We start from the raw sequence: 22,581 nt of genomic DNA on the forward strand, positions 1-22,581 counted from the left end.
GTATAGTGAACCCTCAGTTACTCATCAGTCAGCTTCAATAATTGTCAACTTATGGTTTATTCAAAACTTCCATTTTAACCTCCCATCCTGTCATCCACTTCCAGTTATTTTGAAGTGAATCTAAATTTCCGTATTCCATCTGGAAATACTTCAGCATATATCTTCAAGAGATAAAAGTACCTATACATTAGTGTAAGATTTAAGCAGATTTTTAAAAAATTAGGCAATACTTTTTATATTTCAAAATTGAAGAGGCATAAAGGGGTACAAATGATATATGGTTTCTTTCTACCTTTGTTCAGTTCTCATTTGCCTTTTCTGGAAGCAATCATGTTTTTACAAGTTTCTCATGAATCTTTTCAGAAATTGTTTGCATAAAGTAGGTGTGTATTCATCCACATGTTTAGATTTATTCACTCCCATCCTTTTGGACAAAAATGGAATTGGACTATATACTGTTCATTTAATACTATATGTTGGAGATTGTCCTCAATTAACTGTTTCTCTTCAGATAAAGTTCATTGTGTCATATATGTCTAACTTTTAAGGGTCACCAATCCAATTTGGTAACAATTTTTGTTTCTTAACAAATAATGGCCATATTGCTGAAAGTATAGCTTCCCTATTCAAAATCTGTCCTTGTTGAGGTGCTGTATCTATTATTTTATTAGTCCTTAATATAATTACCCAAAACAAGTGTCTTAAAATAACCATTTATTTGTGCCCAATTCTGGTGCATTGAGCTGGGCTTACCTGTGTTCCTCTTCTGGTAATCTTATCTAGGCTCACTCATTTGGTTGCAGCCGTTTGGTAGCTGGATGAATCCTCAAGGTTGTTCAGAATCGCATCACTCACAGGTCTGTGGCTAATGCTGGATGTTAGCTGAGCCTATTTGTCCTTGTGCTCTTTATCCAGCTCACTTTTCATTGTGATCTCAGAGCAAGAATGGAAGCTGCAAGACTACATTGTATTGGTCAAAGGAATTTAAAAGCCAGTCCAAACAGCACAATGGTCCATATGTGTAATTCTAGTGACTCAGGAGGCTGAGGCAGGAGGATTGAATGTTTCTAGACCAGCTTCAGCAATTTAGTGAGACCCTAAGTAACTTAGTGAGACTCTTCCTTGAAATAAAAAAAAGGATTGGGGATGTAATTCAGTGGTAAAGTGCCCCTGGGTTCAGTCTCCAGTATAAAACAAAACAGAACAGACAAAAAACAACACACACACACACACACACACACAGATGCACACACAGACGCCAGCCCATATTCAAAAGGGGGAAAATAATCTCCACCTGTTGATAGGAGGAGTGACAAAGGATTTCTGGTCACTTTTAATGCACTGCAGATAATTTCTTCTGACTGTGTCCCACAGGAAAGAAAGAAGTCTCATTACTTGATGTTGACTTGTGGGAATTAAATGAAATAGTGCATGTGATGCCTGGCATATTCAAATCATTTGTATGTTAGACATTGTTTATAATTATAAATTGTATGTATATGAATTGCAAAGCTGTCTTGCTTTCTTTAAATCATCCTAAAACAATTTTAAATTGTAAAGATATCTATGAAATTACATGAAACAAACTTAAAATATAGAAAATATTTTATTTTTTCAAATGCTTAATTTTGGAAAGTGTAGCTTAAATTGAGACATTAAATTCAGAAACACTTCATGTGAGTTTTTAGAGAGGGATTATAAACCAAATACTTGACATTTATTATTTTTTGAAGGAAAGTGGACAGAAAATACTTTGAGAAGAACAATCAACAGTTACTGTGGGAAATACCCAAGAAAAATACCTGAATAGTTAGAATCAGGTGAAGGCCTGTGATTCCCTCTTTTTGGAATTCCTCTTTCCTATTTCCTATTAGTCAACTAGGATGTATACATGTATTTGAGAGAGAGAGACAGAGAGAATGAGTGTGTGTGTGTGTGTGAGAGAAATAGATGTGTCTGATGCGTTTGAGGGAATATACCTCACAAAAGCACCAACAGTGCTGTGGTTTATAGTATATTTCTCACGAATACCTGAAACAGGTATGCATATATCAAATTTATTTTCTTATGTATAACGTGAGTTATTGATCTGTATTTTAAAACTTTAAAAAGTTTTTATGATAATGGCTTTATTCTTCAGTGTGAGCTAAATTTGAAAATTAATTTTTAGTCTCCATTGACTAAACTTTTCAGTTAGTGTTTGAAATGAGGCCTTCTTGTTTGGACTTTCTCTTTTCCCTTCCTTTCTGGAGATTTCACACACTTTTTTTTGTTGTTGTTGTTGTGTTGGAATTTCTGTAGTTATTGATGAAAATCTTAGGGGCAACTGGGAGGAATCCTACACAAATTCCCTTCTCTGTCATTCTCTTTCTTGCATTTTTTTGTTTAATTGTGTGATGTTTTAGTATATGGTTTGGGGTTAAGTAAATTTTTGTGTGTGATGTTGCAAAGCAAGTTAGGGTGCCTGCCTCCTCCCCAAAATTTCAAGTTGTATAGTTTTAAGGATATTTTGAAAAAAAAAAAAAAACTGTATTAGATTTTAACATTTTTATTATGAGTACGAAATGAATACATGCTCAATTACAGAAAGGTTGAAATAAGAAAAGAATAAAGGTAAATTTACTTAATTCTGAAAAGAAGTCAGTTCTCTCCCTTTATTTTCAGATGTTTTATTACATTTAACTTCTTAATTCTTTGTATATATTTGTGTCACTAAGGCCAAACTATAATATTTTCCCCTGGTTTTAAAGACCTAATGATTTTTAACTTATAATTAGAAGTTATTACTTCTAGGAGTTCCATGCCTTTGTGTCACGTTTTGGGAAGCAACCAAACTTAACGCATTTCTGAAAATAAAAGGCAAACTTACATGTTAATAGGGGAATCCCCCCCCCCAAAGACTTTAAACTGTTATTTAAAAGCCCCCTAATTGCATCTTATTATTTGGAATATGGTCTTTGATGATGATCTATAACCAGTACCCATATACTTTGGTTCAGTTTCTCACTATCAACCTAAGTTCAGTGAATATCTGATTGAGGCTAAGAATTTATTGCTTCTGACATTATGATTTTTTATTTTTTTCTAACTATATTGTCTGAAAATGATATACCTGCACTGTTGAGTTTTTTCCATTCACTTTTAAAAAATAAGAGCAACATGCAATAAAGCTTACAAGCACAGAGTGCCACGTATGAATGAAGGTGTAAATATTGCAAGAATTGCAATGTTTGAGAGCTAGATTACTGATAATCCTGAGTGCTTGTGCTTATTTTGAGATTGAAAAGTCCTAGTTCTAATACACTAAAGACAGATGGGAGTGGGTATTGAACTTATGACCAAATTGGTGAGGGTTTCCCATCTTTTTATTCATTTTTTAAGTTGGTTGCATTAAAGATACTTTTGAGGATTTAAAAAATTTGGTGGTTTCAGAACCAGGATTACTGTTTTTCACTCTTATAAAACCACTAAACAGAAACTGTTAACCTGGAGAAATCAATGAGAAATTGTCTATGGAAATATATGGAAAATATGGGTTCTTTTTTCAGTTTCTTGTAGGGGTCTGTGACCTAAATCTCTAAGAAAAAACACACAAAAAAGTTTACTTTTTTCTACAATATACTTTAGAAATAAAGTGTAAAATCTAAAATGAAGTCCCAAGACCTAAGGATTATGGTATGGTTTAAGTAGAAACTGGCATGAATAATCAAAGCTTGAGTTTGTTATAAGCTCATATTTTTCCTAAAAGATTCTTCCTTTTAATTTATAACAGGAATATTTATCAATTGTAGAAAAAAAAAAGGAGATAAAATTATCTGTAAATTCATCACATAAAGTTAAATGAATTAAGCACTTTGGAGTTCTTTCAGAGTTAAACTAATGTATTTTTATGTAGTATTTAAGCCTTTTTACTTTGAATTCTCATGTCATTTTATTCTAGAGCAAAAGATAAGTTATGAATGAATAAACAGATGCTTATGATAACTGGTAGGTCTTAAGTCACATGTTCGTAGTTCTAGAGATCAATAAAACAAATCCCCCTTACTATTTTTATCCTTTGCACTCTTATTGTTTACAAGTTAAATTGAAGAAGTCTGATACAATGCTAGCTTCATCTGTCTCTTTGAATAATTTGTTCAATTGACTTTTGAAAAATATAAGTGATTATATTTAGGCTAATCTTTTTATCTTTAGGTTATTTCTAATGATGCTTTCTTATGACTGGTAGAGTATAAAGAGCATGGATTATTTCACCAGCTTCATCTGATTACATCAGTTCCTTGGTATAATAGAGTTGCCTGGATTTTGTGTACATTTTACTTATTTCATTAATTGAAGTTACAAAGTATTTTGTCATGATCATTTAGAAATAAAATTTAATGCTTTTGATTTCATACAAATAAATACATTTAAATTTTTAACGAGTATTCCTTTCCCCCACAAAACTGTAGAAAGCATAGGAGGGTAGGCTCTTCTTTCAAGAATGTTTTTATTTTTTAATATAACTTGAACAAATTCTTTTTTTCTTATTTATAATTTTTTAATATGTTTTATTTTTACAGACAGGTTTTGATTCATTATATACAAATGGGATACAACTTTTCATTTCTATGGTTGTACACAATGTATATTCACTCCATTCATGTAATACATTATATATAGGGTAATACTGTTTCATTCTACTGTTTTTCCATTCCTACCCCCTCCCACCCCCTTTTCCTCTACACCCTCCAAAGTTCCTTCATTTTTCTCTTCCCCCTGCTACCCCCATCGTTATATATTGTCATGCACTTATCAGAGATAACATTCGGCCTTTGGTTTTTTGGGCTTGACTTATTTCACTAAGCATGATATTTTCCAACTTCATCCATTTACCAGCAAATGCCATAATTTTATTGTTCTTTATGGCTGAGTAATACTCCATTGTGTATATATACCATAGTTCTTTATCCATTCATCAATTGAACGGCATCTAGGTTGGTTCCACAATCTAGCAATTTTGAACAATTTCTTTAGATTAAGGAGCTACTTTGAAAAAAGTTATTATTCTTTGCTTTAGTATTGAGAGAATATCTCTCTGTATGCAAATAACACATGCCTGAATTTAATATTCCTTTATTTTCAAGTTGAAAAATTAGAAATTCTTCAAGCCAGTGGATTGCAAATTAAAAAAAAAAAGTATGCTATATTTGATTCCTACAGTAGGTGGCATAAGGCTTAGTTGTAGAGGAGGCACTCAATAAGTAGTTCATAAATTGAGTTAGAACAAGGTGTTTGAGGATGCGTAGTAGAAAGTTCTATGATGAACTAAAAAATACTTCTGAAGGCCATATGTTGACTCATATATATTTCAGAATCTTGGGGTTTCATCATTTCTTAAATTTAAAAAAATTAAGTCTTTGTCTCAGATTAACTCAGTAACAGCAATATAAAAACCCTTTCTCTTTTTTTTCCTATTTAAGCACTTCTGCTTCTTTATTTATTTAGCATGTTGGGTAAAGGTAGAGAATGATGTGAAACTATTTCTAAGGAAGAAAAAGGGGTTAATGTTAGTAATTTTTTTGTCTATTTTAGCTTCCTACTTTAAAGTTAAATTAGCAAAATCTTTTTTTAATCACAAATTTATCTGTTTTTTGTGATTTAAAGATGGAGATTAGAGTCTTTATTACTTTCCTAAAATGAGAAATATAGAACTTACTTTTTTCTTTACAAAGATTTTATAAGAGAAGGATTAAAAATATGGAGTCCTTTTCATATTTTTTTCTCCCTTTTAAACATTCTAAAAATCTTCAAACATAAAGTTAAAAAAAATCAAGCACACAGAAAATTTCAAAGTAAGTATGGATATCAGTATACTTCACTTTTAAACATTTGTGCATATACCTCATTTAACTTGCTTTCATACTTTTTTAAATTTTATGAAAATTAAGTGTTTCACATAGAATCTGTCTGAATCTTAATCCTTTAAGGTTAAGATTAATTTATAGTCATTGCTGCTTCTATTTAAAACAAGATGTGCCCCTCAGAGACATGTAGACACGGGTAGCAAGATTCAAAGGATATTGTACACATTTTTATATGCCTTATACTGATGCTTTAGTTCTTGTTTTCTATAGGGAATGTTGCATGAGGTTATCTGGTACAACTTAAATCTTATTTATTGGATAAAATGTTTAAAATTAAGAATCGAAGACTGATCTTAAACTATAAGAATCAAATATGATGAAGTCAAACAAGCAGGTCTATACATAAGTAAGTAGACTTGAGATGTTTATCCTAACCATAGCTGTGTTTTGTTTCCCATTTGAAAAGAAAAATCACCTCTTTTGACTGCTATGTTTTAATATGACTACAATGTCCAAAATTTAATAATTCTTCCAAGTAATAATGTAGAAAATTTATGTTCATATTCTAGTACACATAAAGATCCCCTATTTACCCTGTGCAACACTCAGCATTGGTTCTTAAAATAACTTTTGTATTTTGCCTTTGTGATCTTTAATGGGCTTATTTAAGCCCTAAATATTAGAGGAACTATTTGGAGAACACCCTTTGATTAAGCACTAGGTCTTGGACATTTTGACAAGTGCAATGGCCTTCAGAGAGTTTCTCAGGCAGTAATTTCTTCCAGAGACACTGCTTGCCTTCTGCTGGTCTTACTTCAAAAAGGATTTTGCATGGGCTGCATTTTATATTATCTTCCCTTTCTTTTTGCATTTTTAGAAAATAATTTAAAACTTAGAAATAGCAGCTTCTATCTTAAACTGTTTTCCAATTTGACCAATTTTTGTTCTAGGAGGACTATTAAGATGAACTTAAAACTGAATATATTTGATTTGGAATAATGACCTTGATCACTGGTATTACCTTAAGTTAAATCTACTGTTCTCTTAACATATGAAGATTTTTTTTTAAAGTCCATTTTTCTAGGTATAATTGCCAATATAAGACATACTGAATGTTAATACTATTTTTTAATTCTACTTAATCTTAGAAACATTTAGATAGTTGATGTGTAATCAGCTTATCACTTATATGAAACATAAACTGTTAGTATGCCATAGATTTAATAATGAATGCTTATTATGTGTAGGCACTGTATGAAATGTGTCCCTTATAGATATTATCTCACTTACTGCTCACACTAACCCTATCTTCAAAGCCCCTGAATGGTTTACATTTAGCTGTACTGTCTTTCAGTAAGTCCAACTATCCATTTGAAAGAATTTAACTTAGTGGAATCTTAATCTTAGTAGATAATATTCTTTTTTGTACATTTTAGAGTTGGAGGGTTTTTCTCTTTATATTTTATGGAATCATCTATGCTTAAAACTGGGTAGGATATTATATCTTTTATATTTAATTATCTGGAACCTGTGAGATAGATATCATTCCAGTTTTACCACTGAAGATATTTAAGACTAAGGTTAATCTGTATGGGTAAGTTAAGTAGTAGAGCTAGGATTTACTCTCTGGTCTGACTTCAAAGTCATGTTCTTTCTGGTACATAGCCCTGTGCATAAAGGTTTTTTTGTTTTTTGTTTTTGCCATTTTATCCACATTAAATTTTATCTGGAAGGTTGAATTTTGCCTTAAATATAATAAAAGGCATTTATGTTTACTAATAGAAAAGTATTTGTGGGGAAAGTTTATAGAAAGCATTTGAACACCAGAAAAATGAAAAGTGTGCTTGAAAGAATACAGGTCAGGATAAAGAAAATTTGGTATATATACACAGTTCAGTATTATTCAGCCATAAAGAATGACTTCATGACATCTGCTGGTAAATGGATGGATTTGGAGACTACCATGCTAAGTGAAATAAACCAATCCCAAAAAACCAAAGGTCAAATGTTTTCTCTGATATGTGGAAGCTAACCCACAATAAGGGGTGAGGTGGGAATAGAAGTTCAGTGGAGTAGACAAAGGGAAGTGAAGGGGGGAGTGGGGGGAATAGGAAAAGGAAAGACAGTGGAATGAAGAATAACTTTCCTATATGCATATATGGATATACCACAGGGAATCTCACCATTGTGGATATCCATAAGAAAGGAATTTTAAAAAAGATAACCTATGGGTAAATGGCAAAAGGATCGATAGAGAAAAGGAAGCAGGAGTGGGAGAAGGAAAGGAAAGGAGAGGTACTAGAACTGAATTTGAGCAAGATATATTCCATATTTTTATAATTATGTCAAAATGGAGTCTACTGTCATGCATAATTAAAAACAACAACAACAACAACAAATACAGGTCAAAAGACCTAGGTTAAAATCAGTACTCAGCTCACCTTGCTGTAAGAGATATGGTTTATCTCCATCTTCCTTCTAGTTTTTCTTCTGTAACAGGAAAATGGTAAGTGACATTTACTATAAAAATACTTTCAGGATAAATACCAATGTATATGTGAAATTTCTTGAGATCTTAAGACTAAATGAGGTAATATTTATTAATTATGCTATTATTGTTGTAGAGGAGCTAATAAACTGAAACCCAGTTCCATGATGTTTATAGCATAGACATTTTTATTATCTAGAGAGAGATAATTTATGTTGCAGTTTATCCTGATTTGATGATATCTACATGTTCATTGAAATTATTTGCTGAGTTGGTGAGTTTTTGCAGTTTTTAAGAATTGATAGTGCCCTTTTGCTTTCAAAAAAGTTCAGAGCCCTGGCTTCGCTTGCAGCCTACATCCTAGCAAGAAACCCTTAGGAAACCAAATCTCCAGAAAAGGTTTGAAAATGGACATGTGCTTGGTAAATGGCTTGTGCTTGGTATTCCGAGTCTAAGAACTAGATAGGACCCACAGCATGAAAACATGACCCTGACAGAATTACTTCTTTTGATTCTTTGAAATTAATGTATTTGGTAGCTCTGTTTCCCTCACCCCTACTACTGAGCTACATCCACAACTTTTTTTTTGTTTTTGTTTTTGTTTTTTGACAGAGTCTGGCTAAGTTACCCAGGATGACCTTGAACTTGTGATCCTTATGCTTTAGCCTCCTGAGTAGCATGTGTAGGCCACCATGCCTGGCTGGTACCTCTATTTTGATAAAAAATGAAACAGACTGCAAAGCTAAATTGAAATGCTTTTTGTATTACCTCTACCTAATTTCTTCTGCCCCCCCTGGTTGATTTTCTCTCACCTTAATATCATTAGTATGAATAATTGAAAAGTTGATGACATCACATTTTTTACCCTAAAGTTTTCTAATGAGAACTAAGCATCTGATCAAATTTTGTGTTCATGATTTCCATTTCACAGCCAGTGTTTATTCACTCAAAATCTTTATTACATCTTTTCTTCCTTCAATTTGAGCCTGATTCCCTTCAAACATCAAGTCCTCCCCTTTAAACTTATTTTTACATTTTATTTAGTCTGGGTGGTCTTCTACATTAGGAAACACTAATTTGTCAAGATGTGAGCGTTCTACTCTAACAGCCAAAATCTCTGAGTGTTTTAATTCTTTAAAAAATATTTGTAAAAAAATTTTCTAAAAAGTAAAAAAAAAAAACCAAAAAACTTATTCTGCAAATGGCTAAAATTAGGCTTTTAATTAGTTTGTCTTATGATATATAGAGTGGAAGAATTGTTAATCTGTTCATTCATTTAGTATTTGGTCTTTTTCGTCAACAGGAAGAAGGTAGATAATGACTATAATGCCCTTCAAGAAAGACTCAGTACTTTGCCTGATAAGTTGTCTTATAATATCATGGTATGTTTGGCATATTCCTTTTAAAACAATATATTGTTTCTTGTAAACATTAATTGTGTAAAATTTTTTTTTTTTTTTTTTTTTTTTTTACTGTATGTATATCAGTTCACAAATTGCCAGGTTGATGGACTGTATCAGAGGTAACTCTCATAGCAAGGAAGGTTTTGTTATACTTTATAACATTATAATGAAGTAATAGTTGGTGCTTTTTTTATATGTGTGTGTGTATTTCATTATAGTGACATAAATATTAGCACAGAATTTGACATATTTGGTGTGAAAACTTACTATGTAAAAAACTGGAATTAGAACAGGTATATGGCACTTAGTCATTTCCTGTTAGCCAGCACAGGCATAGGCCGTAATACTTTGTAATTCACAGAATTAAATCCTAGAGCACTGATTTTTTACATAAAAAGGTGCTAATTTTTGTTTTAATGATTTTTGTACTGACATAGTGACCTGTTGTGAGCCCTGGATTAGAATCTTTTACTGCATAAGTACTCTGTTTCTTGGAGATTTTTTGTTACACTAGCCCGAATATTTTGTATTATAGCTAGGTAGATTCATTAAAGCTAATTTTTTTCCCGCTTTGCAAAAATAACTGATCTGTTAGATATAGTTTTCAGTTTTTTTAAACCAAGAGTATTTTTCAGTGATAATATTTTGTTACTCTTAGTAGTTTCATGTAGATTTAAGAATTAATGAAGAGTATAAATGGTCCGAGATGATACTTTTTCTGAGTTGTGTTTAAAGAATGATGTGTAAATATATTACAGATTTCCTGTTTTAACATTTATTATTAGCTTAAAATAATTTTCTATAGATTTTCCTGGTGAAGTTTTAATATAGTGTTAAATTTCTATAAAGTTGACATTTTGTTTCTCCTGGTGTATAGTTAAAAAGAGAGCTCAGTAATACTGAGGACATTTAATGCTGTGTTTCATAAAGTGTATTTTTTAGTGCTTTAATTTTTTCGCCTTTTTCTTTTCTTTTTTTAAACAATAGGTTCCATTTGGCCCCTTTGCCTTCATGCCAGGAAAACTTGTTCATACTAATGAAGTCACTGTTTTACTTGGGGACAACTGGTTTGCAAAATGCTCAGCAAAGCAGGCTGTAGGTTTAGTTGAACACCGGAAAGAACGTAGGTACCCCTTGTAAATGTTGTTTCTTTGCTGTATATGTATTGGTTCACAGATTGCCAAGCTGATGAACTGTGACTCCAAATACCTTCTATGACTTACCAGTTCAAACTATTTGTGATTTTGTTGAATTGCAGGTAGTTTGAGTTGAACCAACATTTGAGAATGAGCTGGGAATGGAACAGTCTGGATTGGAATTATCACCCACAATGGCATGTTTACAGAAATTACCAATTATGAAAGTCAGTGCAGCTGGTTTTGTAGATAAAAGTTGGGAAGGCATAAGAACTGAGGGCATTTTGTACTTTATAGTAGGTTTGTTTCAGTTGGTTTTGTAGATTTACTTCTGCTTTTAAATACTTTGCTACACAGAAGTAATTTACTTTTTGCTTAGTGAACTATAAGAAAACCTATTGACACAAGTTGACAATTCTTAAAAATGCTTTTTGTTTTGGAAGAAATCATATTTTCATCTTATAGAAGAGACTAGGTGTGGAAAAGAACTATCACCTCACCCTTATCCTTTTCAATTGGCTTGAGTTCCCTTCCTCATTATATTAAAGTAGCCTTAGTTTTGTTTATCTATGATATTATTTGTTGATGGATAAATACCCACAGTTTTTAATTGGATGAGTTAGCTTGGATCTAGCTTCATTGTATTTTAAAATTAGGTTTATTTAATTTCTAATCTGTGTTCTTATTTCTATAATAGCATATTTAAATTGATGGTGTGATTTCACCCCTACCTGCTTTTCGACCTTGTAGTTAAATGTGTGTTTGAAAATAAATTTTTGTGAGGATTCTTCTGTATAAATGAGGTCATACTAGATAGAAAACAGCTGAGTTTTCTAAAGCTGAAATTGTTTCACTTATACATGAGTGGGAACTAGTTAGAGAACTCATTTAGTCTGTGAAATTCTGTGAACTATATTTAGAGACTCTAATTGCAAATCAACTTGTATAAGTTTATAATTGATATATATTTTGATCTTTTGTGACACTAATCAGAATCTCATTGTTAGTCCTACATATAATTTCTGTCAATGATAAATCTTTTGACTTTGCTACATTAAAATAAGTCATGTATATTAGAGAAAAGACAGTGGACTTATTTCTTTTTTAGAGACCTTTCTTGGTAGACAAGGCTTTATTTACTGGAGCAGCTCTGTCGATAGGAAGTCAGTTCATAGCCTATTAAAGTTCGTTCACTTTGATTTTCAAATTTCAGCTAAGAACTTTTAGAATCAGATAAGACTTAAAATGTTGACAGACTTTTAATACAAAGGAGTAGAGCTCCTTGAGTAGAGAAATATTTTTAAAAAGTAAATCACTTTCCAATAGTTAAATGTGATTTTTGGAATTAACCAAACATGACGTTAAGTATCAATATTTATCTGAAATAATTTTCAGAATACATATTTATATGCCTGAGAATTAATTTGACAAAGGAATTCTAAGTCGTTTTATTCAGTTTTATGTAATTTTATAATAACAAGAAAATGTTCAGGTACGCTTTTGTACTTAACATTTATTAAGAAAAGATATATAATTCCCTTTATCCATGAGGGATATAATCCAAGACTCTCAGTAGAAGCCTGAAATCATGCCTTTTCTCTCTTAACTAAGCACTTACCATGCTCTGTGGCTGTAACTTTTGTAATTTGATTGTGGGTTGTTTTTTCTCCACAATTTTACGAATTAGATGTTGGGAACCAAAGGACACTATTTTTTTTTTTCCTCTTATTTAAGTTGACAACTTTCACCTTTTTACTCAAAGGAATCACTTTATGATGTTTCCTTGGCATTTCCAAATTGCCAGTATTACTGCACTTTCATTTTAGGGCCATTATTAAGTAAAATAAGGATTACTTGAACACAGGCACTGCAGCCATACTGTGACATTTGATCTGATAACCAAGCAGGCTACTAACTGACAAATGAGTGGGTAAGGTTATACAGCATGAACAAAGGGGTGATTCATGCCCTGGGTGACACGGGCTCTCAGAACACCACACAAATTACAAAATTTTACATTGTTTATTTCTGGAGTTTTCCATTAAATTTGACAATGGATAACTGAAACTGGAAGGTCAAATTAAAATTTGTTTTATGATCCAGGATATGGCCTATCTTGAGAGGAATGTGTATTTTTCTGTTACTGAGTAGATATATGCATTTGGTTGATGGTGTTCTTCAGTTCTTCTGTATCTTTATAGATTTTTTTGTTCACTTTTTTCTATTGATAATATTGAGAGAATTTTCTGTTTACTTTTTCTATTGATAATATTGAGAAAAAAGTGAAATCTTCATATGCGATTGTATTTATGGCCATTTCATCCTTCTTTTTTATCAGTTTTTACATCAAGCATTTTGAAGCTTTTCTTAAGTATATACACAAGTATGCATGGTATATATATTTTCCCATCCCTTTTACTTTTTTGTTGACTATTTAGTAATTAAAGTAAGTTTTTTATGATATGGATCTTTCCTCTTTAATTCATTCTGATAATTACAATTGGTATATGTTTTAACCATTTATATTTAGTGTAGTTTTCAATGTTTGGAGTTAGGTTTAGCATTTTCTTTTTCTTTTTTGTTCTGTTTTTGTTCTTTGTTTCTTTTTGTCCTGCCCTCTTTTAATACCTCATTGCTGTATTGTTGCCAAAACAAGAAATTTGAAAGCTCTTTTCAATGTTATAAGTTAGGTATTAATATATTTTGGATATTTTTATTTTTTTAGTGAAAAGGAGAGCATGAACGGACAAGAGCCATGAGTTAGGGTAATGACTATATTCTCAGAGAAGACAAGATCAGAAGCAAGAAGATTTCAGAACCTGATAGGACTTGGCAGCTAATTTGATGTCAAGGTTGAGGGGACTGAATAGTAACCTAAAGGCAATGTTGATAACACAATCAAGTTTGTAGATTACTGCACATTGCTTTCCTTCTACTAGAAAGTCAAATGCACATTTGCATATTGAATGCCCTAGAAGTCCTGTAATTATATATATGTGTGTGTGTGTGTGTGTGTGTGTGTGTGTATTATGTACATATACATATATTTCCATCCATCCATTCCATTTGTGCATGGTGGTACATCCCTATAATTCCAGTGACTTGGAAGGCTAAGGCAAGAGGGTCACAAGTTCAAGACCAGCTTCAGAAACTTAGCGAGACCGTCTCAAAAAATAAAACCAAACAAAAAATGGGGGTAGAGTTTGGGGATGTAACTGATGGGTAAAGAGCCCATGGGTTCTATCTTAGTACTGTTTCCTCCACCAATATCCCATTAATATTTTAAAATTATGATTCCCAAACTACTTGATTTTGAGAATTTTTTCTAATGAACTGTTTATTATCTCACAGAATACTCTTAGGAAAATTCTAGTGTAGTGGTACATTTTTAAACAGAATTCCAAAGAAAGTAAGTGATAAGAACTTTTAGGCACCAAATCACTCCCCCCCACCCCCTTGAGAAAAGTGATGTAGAAGAAAGTTTATTTATGAGAGCATTTATAGGATGCCCCCCTACCCCACCCCTAGTACTGGGGATGGAACCAAGGGATACCTTACCACTGAGCCATCCCCAACCTTTCTTATTTTTTATTTTTGATACAGGGTCTTGTTAAGTTGCTTAGGGCCTTGCTAAGTTGCTGAGGCTGGCCTTGAATTTGTGATTCTCCTGCCTCATCCTCCTGAGTCACTGGGATTTCAGGCATGTCACCATACCTGGCAGGCTTTTTTGTTTTCTTTTTTCTTTTTTTTTTTTAATTTATGTTTATTGTACACAAATGGGATATATATTGTTTCTCTGTACATGAAGTAAAGGCATACCATTTGTATAATCATACATTTACATAGGGTAATAGTGTTTGATTCATTCTGTTGTTTTTTCCTTCCCCCCCACCCCTCTTTTCCCTCTACAGTCCCTCCTTCCTCCATTCTTGCCCCCCTTTTTTGTTTTCTTAATGGAAGTTTTTAGTGTTTACATATGGATATGATATGAAATTTATAGGCTATTTATTGAAATATAAGTGTCCTTCCTTCTCCGTGTCCTTTACCATTCAATTAGCCTCCTTGGAGGCATCGCTGTTATCAGTATCTTATTAGTTGTAAATGTATGCATTACCGCCCACCTACATCTACTCAATGGTGGTACATTATTTTTTTAGCTTATTGTCTCATTTTTTTAGTTCATAGCATTGTATTATATTGTACCATATTTTAATTAGTCAGTTCCTTACTATGGTAGGCTTTTAGATTTTTTTCAGTTTTTTTATAGTTAATAGCAGTGATGCAATGAATATCCTGTGTGTGTGTTCATGTAAAGGTGTATATATCATTTTATACTTGTTTATCTATATCTCTAGCATAACCAATTAGGATTGAATTGCTGGCATGAAAAGGATTTATGTTTTTTTTTTTTTTTTTTTTTTTTTTTTTTTTGTGGTGCTGGGGATCGAACTCAGGGCCTTGTGCTTGAGAGGCAAGCATTCTACCGACTGAGCTATGTCCCCAGCCCAGGATTTATGTTTTAACATGGGTAGTACAAGTCTAAACAGAGTGACTATATCTTTGCCCACCTAATGTTTGTCAAACATTTTGAAATTGATAACTTAATGTAGTACCCCACTAACTTATTTCCTTCTTCTTTCCCTTCCCTTCCAGTGTAGTAAAACATACACAACATACAGTTTACCATTTAAAGCATTTTTAAGTATACAATCCAGTGGCATTAAGTACATTAACATTGTTGGTCACCTATAAACACTATCATCTCCAGAACTCTTTCATCATGTCACATTAAAACTCTGTACCCATTAAATATCTCCCCCTACCCCCAGCTTCTGATAACCACCATTCTATTTTATGAATTTGGCTATTCTAGATACCTCATATAAGTGGAATCATATAATAGTTGTCCATTTATGTCTGGAATGTTTTCACTTAGCAGATTTTCAAGGTTCATCCATATTGTAATGTGCAACAAATCACTGTCCTTTTTAAGGTTGAAAAATATTTCACAGATTTTACCACATTTTGCTTATCTATTTGTACATCGATGGACACATTTTTTTCTATCTTTTGGTTATTGTGAATAATGCTATTATGAGTATTTTAGTAATTTAATATCTATTAAATTCCCCTTGCGTATGATGTCAGCTGGGTTTTTCATGTCTGACTTTTACCTTATTGAGGACTTTCCTTTCTGTTGACTTTCTGTCACTGTGACAAATACCTGGGAAAATCAACTTATGAAGAAAAAGTTCTCATAGTTTCAGAAGTTTCAGTTTGTAGTTGCTTGGCCCCATCCTTTTGGGCCTGTTGTGAGGCAGAACAATCCTGGTGGGAAGTGCATGGTGGAGCAAAGCTGCTGCTCTCTTGGTGGCTGGGAAACAAAAAGAGAAAGAGAGGAAAGGGGCAGGGAATGCCTTCAAGGGCATATCCCCAGTGATGTAACTTACTTCCTCTAGGTTACACATCCTAATGTTTCCTCTCAGTGTCACAGGCTGGTGGGCAAGTCTTTAATAAGACTTTGAAGAATACTCCAGATCCAAATGCTAATACTGGTTTGAGATCTTTATTTTTTTAATGTGGGCATTTGTATCTGTAAATGTCACTGTTAGCATTGTTTCATTACAGGCTGTAAATTTCAGTGTTAGGTTTTTATTTATTTTTTAATCTACAGTTTATTTTTTTTAAATCATGATATTGTGTTGACTTTTGTCAAAGGCCTTTTCTGATTTCAGTTGAGATAATACTGTGTTTTTTCTCCTTTATTAATGTGCAGTATTACATTGATTTATTTTTATATATGGAACCATCTTTGCATTCCTGGAGGGGAAAGGGATCAGTCTTGGTCATAGTGTATATGATGCTGTATTTAGTTTGCTAATATTTTGTTGAGGATGTTTTCATTTATATTCATAAGAGATATTTGCTTGTAGTTTTCTTCTAGTAGCTTTGGCCTCATAGAATTTTTTCCTTCCTTTTTAATGTTTTAGAAGAACTGGTGTTAATTCTCAATGTTTGGTAGAATTGAACTATGAAGCCATTTGTTTCTCTGCATTTTTTCTTTTTGGGTATTAGGTGTGTTTGGATTTTCAGTTTATTTTTGAATAAATTTTGGTAGTCTTTGTTTTTCTGGGAATTTGGTCATTTTATCTAGTTATCCAATTTCTTGGTATCCACTTGTTCCTAGAATTTCTTTATAATTATCTTCTGTAAAATAAGTTGTATTCTCCCCACCTTTGTGATTTTAGTAGTTTGGTCTTTCTTTTTTCTTAGACAATCTAGGTAAAGATTTGTCCATTTTATTGGTCTTTACAAAGAACCAACTTTTGTTTTCATTGATTTTTCTCTCTCTTGTCTTTCTGTTCTCTGTTTCCTTTATCTTCCTCTAATCTTTTTTCTCTTCTTCTCTGCTAACTTGTGAGTTTGGTTTGCTCTTCTTTTTTTGAGATTCTTAAAGTGTACAGAGAGAGGTTACTGGTGTGAAATCTTTATTTTTTAATGTAGGCATTTGTATCTAAAAACTTCACTGTTAGCATTGATGTAGTGCATTCCATACGTTTTGGTATGGTGGGTTTTTATTTTTTAATCTAAAGGAATTTTTTAATTCCTTCATGATTTCTTCCTTGACACATAAATTAAATTTCCATATATTTGTGAATTTTTAAGTTTTATCCCTGTTAATTTTTAGTTTAATTCCATTTTGATTGGAAAATATGCTCCATGTGTTTTCACTCTAGTTCAGTTCAGTTTTGTTTTGTTTCATTGGTACCAGGGATTGAATCCAGGGGTACTTAACCACTGAGCCACATCCTCAGGCCTTTTGATTTTTTATTTTAGAGACAGGATCTTGCTAAGTTGCTTAGGACCTCCCTAGGTTGCTGAGGCTGGCTTTGAACTTGTGATCCTCCTGCCTCAGCCTTCCAAGCCACTGGGATTACAGGCCTGTGCCACCCAGCTCTCATTTAGTTTTTTGAAACTTATTTGTGATGTATGATCTGGTCTTCTGGAGACTAGTCCATGTTTCCTTTGGAAGATGTGTATTCTCCTGTAGTTGGGTGGTCTATATATCCTTTATTTCTTTGTTGCTGTTTTTTTGTTTATTCCATCCTTTTTTTTTTTTTTTTAAGTGAGAAGTTTTACAGCTATTATTAAAATCTGTCTCTTTAATTCTGTAAGTTTTTGCTTTATGCATCTGGGGCTTTGAGTGTATGTCTGTAATTGTGATATCTTCTTGATAGATTGATAACTTTCTTTTCTGTAGAAGATATTTGCTGAATGTATTTATGGCATATAGAAAAATTGTGACCTCACAAACCCAAATAAATACAATTTTCTCATACTAGACAAAGGTGCCAAAAATATGCAATGGAGAAAAGATAGCCTCTTCAACAAATGGTGCTGGGAAAATTGGAAATCCATATGCAACAGAATGAAACTAAACCCATATCTCTCACCGTGTACGAAACTAAACTCAAAATGGATTAAGGACCTTGGAATCAGACCAGAGACCCTGCATCTTATAGAAGAAAAAGTAGGTCCAGATCTTCAACATGTCGGCTTAGGACCAGACTTCCTCGACAGGACTCCCATAGCACAAGAAATAAAAGTAAGAATCAACAACTGGGATAGATTCAAAATAAATAGCTTTCTCTCAGCAAAGGAAACTATCAGTAATGCGAAGAGCGAGCCTACAGAGTGTGAGAAAATCTTTGCCAATCATACTTCAGATAGAGCACTAATCTCCAGAATATATAAAGAACTCAAAAAACTCAACACCAAGATTACAAATAACCCAATTGACAAATGGTCTAAGGAAATGAACAGACACTTCACAGAAGAAGACTACAAGAAATCAACAAACATATGAAAAATGTTCAACATCTCTAGTAATAGGAGAAATGCAAATCAAAACCACCCTAAGATTCCATCTCACCCCAATTAGAATGGTGATTATCAAGAATACAAGCAACAACAGGTGTTGGTGAGGATGTGGGGAAAAAGGTACACTCATACATTGCTGGTGGGGTTGCAAATTAGTGCAGCCACTCTGGAAAGCAGTGTGGAGACTCCTTAGAAAACTTGGAATGGAACCACCATTTGACCCAGCTATCCCACTCCTTGGCCTATACCCAAAGGACTTAAAATCAGCATACTACAGAGATACAGTCATATCAATGTTCATAGCTGCTCAGTTCACAATAGCCAGATTGTGGAACCAACCTAGATGTCCTTCAATTGATGAATGGATAAAGAAAATGTGGTATATATATACAATGGAATATTACTCAGCCATAAAGAATGATAAAATTATTGCATTTGCAGGCAAATGGATGAAATTAGAGAATATCATGCTAAGTGAGATAAGTCAATCTCAAAAAACCAAAGGATGAATGATCTTGCCAATAAGTAGATGATGACACATAATGGGGTGTGGGAGGGGTTAGTTTTAGGGTTAGAGTTAGGGTTAGGGAGCGGGGCAAGAATGGGGGAAGGAAGAACTGTATAGAGGGAAAAGAGGGGTGGGAGGGGTGGGGGGAAGGGAAAAAATAACAGAATGAATCAACCAACATTACCCTATGTAAATTTATGATTACACAAATGGTATGCCTTTACTCCATGTACAAACAGAGAAACAACATGTATCCCATTTGTTTACAATTAAAAAAAAAAAGGAAAAGAAAAATTGTGACCTCAGAATCTAGGGATACAAAAACAAGTAGAAAATATGAAATGTTTAAGTTAAAGAGATATGCCTGTTAGGGAAAGTCAATATCATAATTTAAAAAAATTTTTTTATTTATCTTTTAATTTTTTACAGACTGCATTTTGATTCATTATACACAAATGGGGTACATCATTTCATTTCAATGGTTGTACATGATGTAGATTCGTACCATTCGTGCGGTCATACGTGTACAGGGTAATGATGTCTGTCTCACTCCACCATTTTTCATACCCCCTCCCTCTCATTTCCCTCTACATAATCCAAAGTTCCCCCATTATTCTCGCACTCCCCACCTCTCCACCCCCATTATATATCATTCGCCATTTATCAGGGAAAACATTCGACCTTTGGTTTTTTGGGCTTGGCTTACTTCACTTAGCATGATATTCTCCAGTTCCATCCATTTATTTGCAAATGCCATAATATTATTATTCTTTATGGCTGAATAATATTCCATTGTGTATATATACCAGAGTTTCTTTATCCATTCATCTGTTGAAGGGCATCTAGGTTGGTTCCACAATCTAGCTATTGTGAACTGAGCTGCTATAAATGTTGATGTGGCTGTGTTACTGTACTTTGCTGATTTTATAAACCGAGGAGTGGGATAACTGGGTCAAAAGGTGGGTCCATTCCAAGTTTTCTGAGGATTCTCCATACTGCTTTTCAGAGTGACTGCACCAATTGCAACTCCACCAGCAATGTAAAAGTGTACCTTTTCCCCCACATCCATGCCAACATCTGTTATTGTTTGTGTTCTTGATAATAGCCATTCTAATTGGAGTAAGATGAAATCAGAGTTGTTTTAGTTTTCATTTCTCTAATTACTAGAAATGTCAAACACTTTTTCATATATTTATTAATTGCCTGTGTGTCTTCTTCTGTAAAGTGTCTGTGCAGTTCCTTGGCCCATTTATTGATTGGGTTCTGTGTATTTTTGGTGTAAAGATTTGTAAGTTCTTAATAAATTTTAGAGATAAGTGCTCTATCTGAAGTGCATGTGGAAAAGATTTTCTCCCACTCTGTAGGCTCTCTCTTCACATTCTTGATTGTATCCTTTGCTGAGAAAAAGCTTTTTAGTTTGAGTCCATCCCATTTATTGGTTCTTGCTTTGATTTCTTGTGCTTTGGAGTCTTGTTGAGGAAGTCTGATCCTAAGCCAACATGATGAAGATTTGGGCCTACTTTGTCTTCTATTAGGTACAGGGTCTCTGGTCTGATTCCTATGTCTTTGATCCATTTCAAGTTGAGTTTTGTGCAGGGTGAGAGATAGAGGTTTAATTTCATTTTACTGCATATGGATTTCCAGTATTGCCAGCACCATTTGTTGAACAGGCTATCTTTTCTCCATTGTATGTTTTCGACTCTTTTTGTGTAGTATGAGGTGACTGTATTTAGGTGATTTGTCTCTGTGTCTTCTGTTCTATACCATTGGACTACCTGTCTGTTTTGGTGCCAATACCATGCTTTTTTGTTACTATTGCTCTATAGTATAGTTTAATGTCTCGTATTGTGATACCTCCTGTTTCACTTTTTCTACTTCCAGATGAAGTTCATGATTGCTTTCTCTATTTCTATGAGGAATGTCATTGGGATTTGAATTGGAATTGCATTGAATCTGTATAGCACCGTTGATAGAATGGCCATTTGACAATGTTAATTCTGCCAATCCAAGAACATGGGAGATCTTTCCATCTTAGAAGGTTTTCTTCAGTTTCTTTCTCTAATGTTCTGTAGTTCTCATTGTAGAGGTCTTTCACCTCTTTTGTTAGAGTAATTCCCAAGTATTTTATTTTATTTATTTATTTTTTTTTTGAGGCTACTGTGAATGGAGTGGTTTTTCTGATTTCTCTTTCAGAGGACTCATCACTTATGAATAGAAATGCATTAGATTTATACATATTGATTTTATATCCTACTTTGCTGAATTCATTTATTAGTTCTAGAAGTTTTCTAGTGGAGTTTTTTGGATCTTCTAAATATGGGATCATGTCATTAGGAAATAGTGACATCTTTAGTTCTTCTTTTCCTATTTGTATCCCTTTAATTTCTTTGGTCTGTCTAATTGCCCTGGCAAGTGTTTCAAGGACAATGTTGAATAGAAGTGGTGAAAGAGGGCATCCCTGTCTTGTTCCAGTTTATAGAGGGAATGCTTTCAGTTTTTCTCCATTAAGAATGATGTTGACCGTAGACTTAGCATAGGTAGCCTTTACAATGTTGAGGTATGTTCCTACTATTCCTATTTTTTGTAGTGTTTTAAGCATGAAGGGGTGCTGTATTTTATTAAATGCTTTCTCAACATCTATTGAAATAATAGTGTGATTCTTAACTTTAAGTCTGTTGATATGATGAATTACATCTATTGATTTCTGGACGTTGAACCAACCTTGCATCCAAAGGATATACCCCACTTGATCATGGTGCACTATTTTTTAATGTATTTTTGTATGCGATTTGCCAGTTTTTTGTTAAGGATTTTTGCATCTATGTTCATCAGGGATATTGGTCTAAAGTTTTCTTTCCTTGATGTGTCTGTGTCTAGTTTTGGTATCAGAGTGATACTAGCCTTATAGAATGAATTTGGAAGGGTTCCCTCCTTTTCTGTTTCCTGGAATACTTTGAGGAGTATTGGTATCAGTTCTTCTTTAAAGGTCTTGTAGAATTCGACTGAGAATCCATCTGGTCTTGGGCTTTTCTTGGTTGGTAAGCTTTTGATGGATGGCTCCTATTTCGGTGCTTGAAATTGATCTGATTAGATTGTGTACATCTTCCTGATTCAGTTTGGGAGGATCATATGTCTGTAAAAATTTGTGAATGTCTTCGATATTTTCTATTTTGTTGGAATATAGATTTTCAAAGTAACTTCTAATTATGTTATGTGTTTCAATGGTGTCTGTCATGATCTTCCCTATTTCATCACGAATTTTAGTAATTTGAGTTTTTTTCTGTCTCTTCATTTGTGTGGCTAGGGGTTTATCAATTTT

At 33.1% G+C, this 22,581-nt stretch overlaps 1 protein-coding gene across 1 annotated transcript in view; it reads left to right on the forward strand.

The window, feature by feature from the left end:
• Window positions 1-22,581, forward strand: part of Uri1 (URI1 prefoldin like chaperone) — a 74,108-nt gene that overhangs the window by 30,594 nt on the left and 20,933 nt on the right. The window contains exons 3-4 of the mRNA XM_047528695.1: window positions 9,638-9,716; window positions 10,725-10,860. Of these exons, the coding sequence (XP_047384651.1) occupies window positions 9,638-9,716; window positions 10,725-10,860 (215 nt within the window). The remainder of the gene's footprint in view (window positions 1-9,637; window positions 9,717-10,724; window positions 10,861-22,581) is intronic.

Source organism: Sciurus carolinensis, chromosome 16 (genome assembly GCF_902686445.1).
Source record: "Sciurus carolinensis chromosome 16, mSciCar1.2, whole genome shotgun sequence".
NCBI lineage: Eukaryota > Metazoa > Chordata > Mammalia > Rodentia > Sciuridae > Sciurus > Sciurus carolinensis.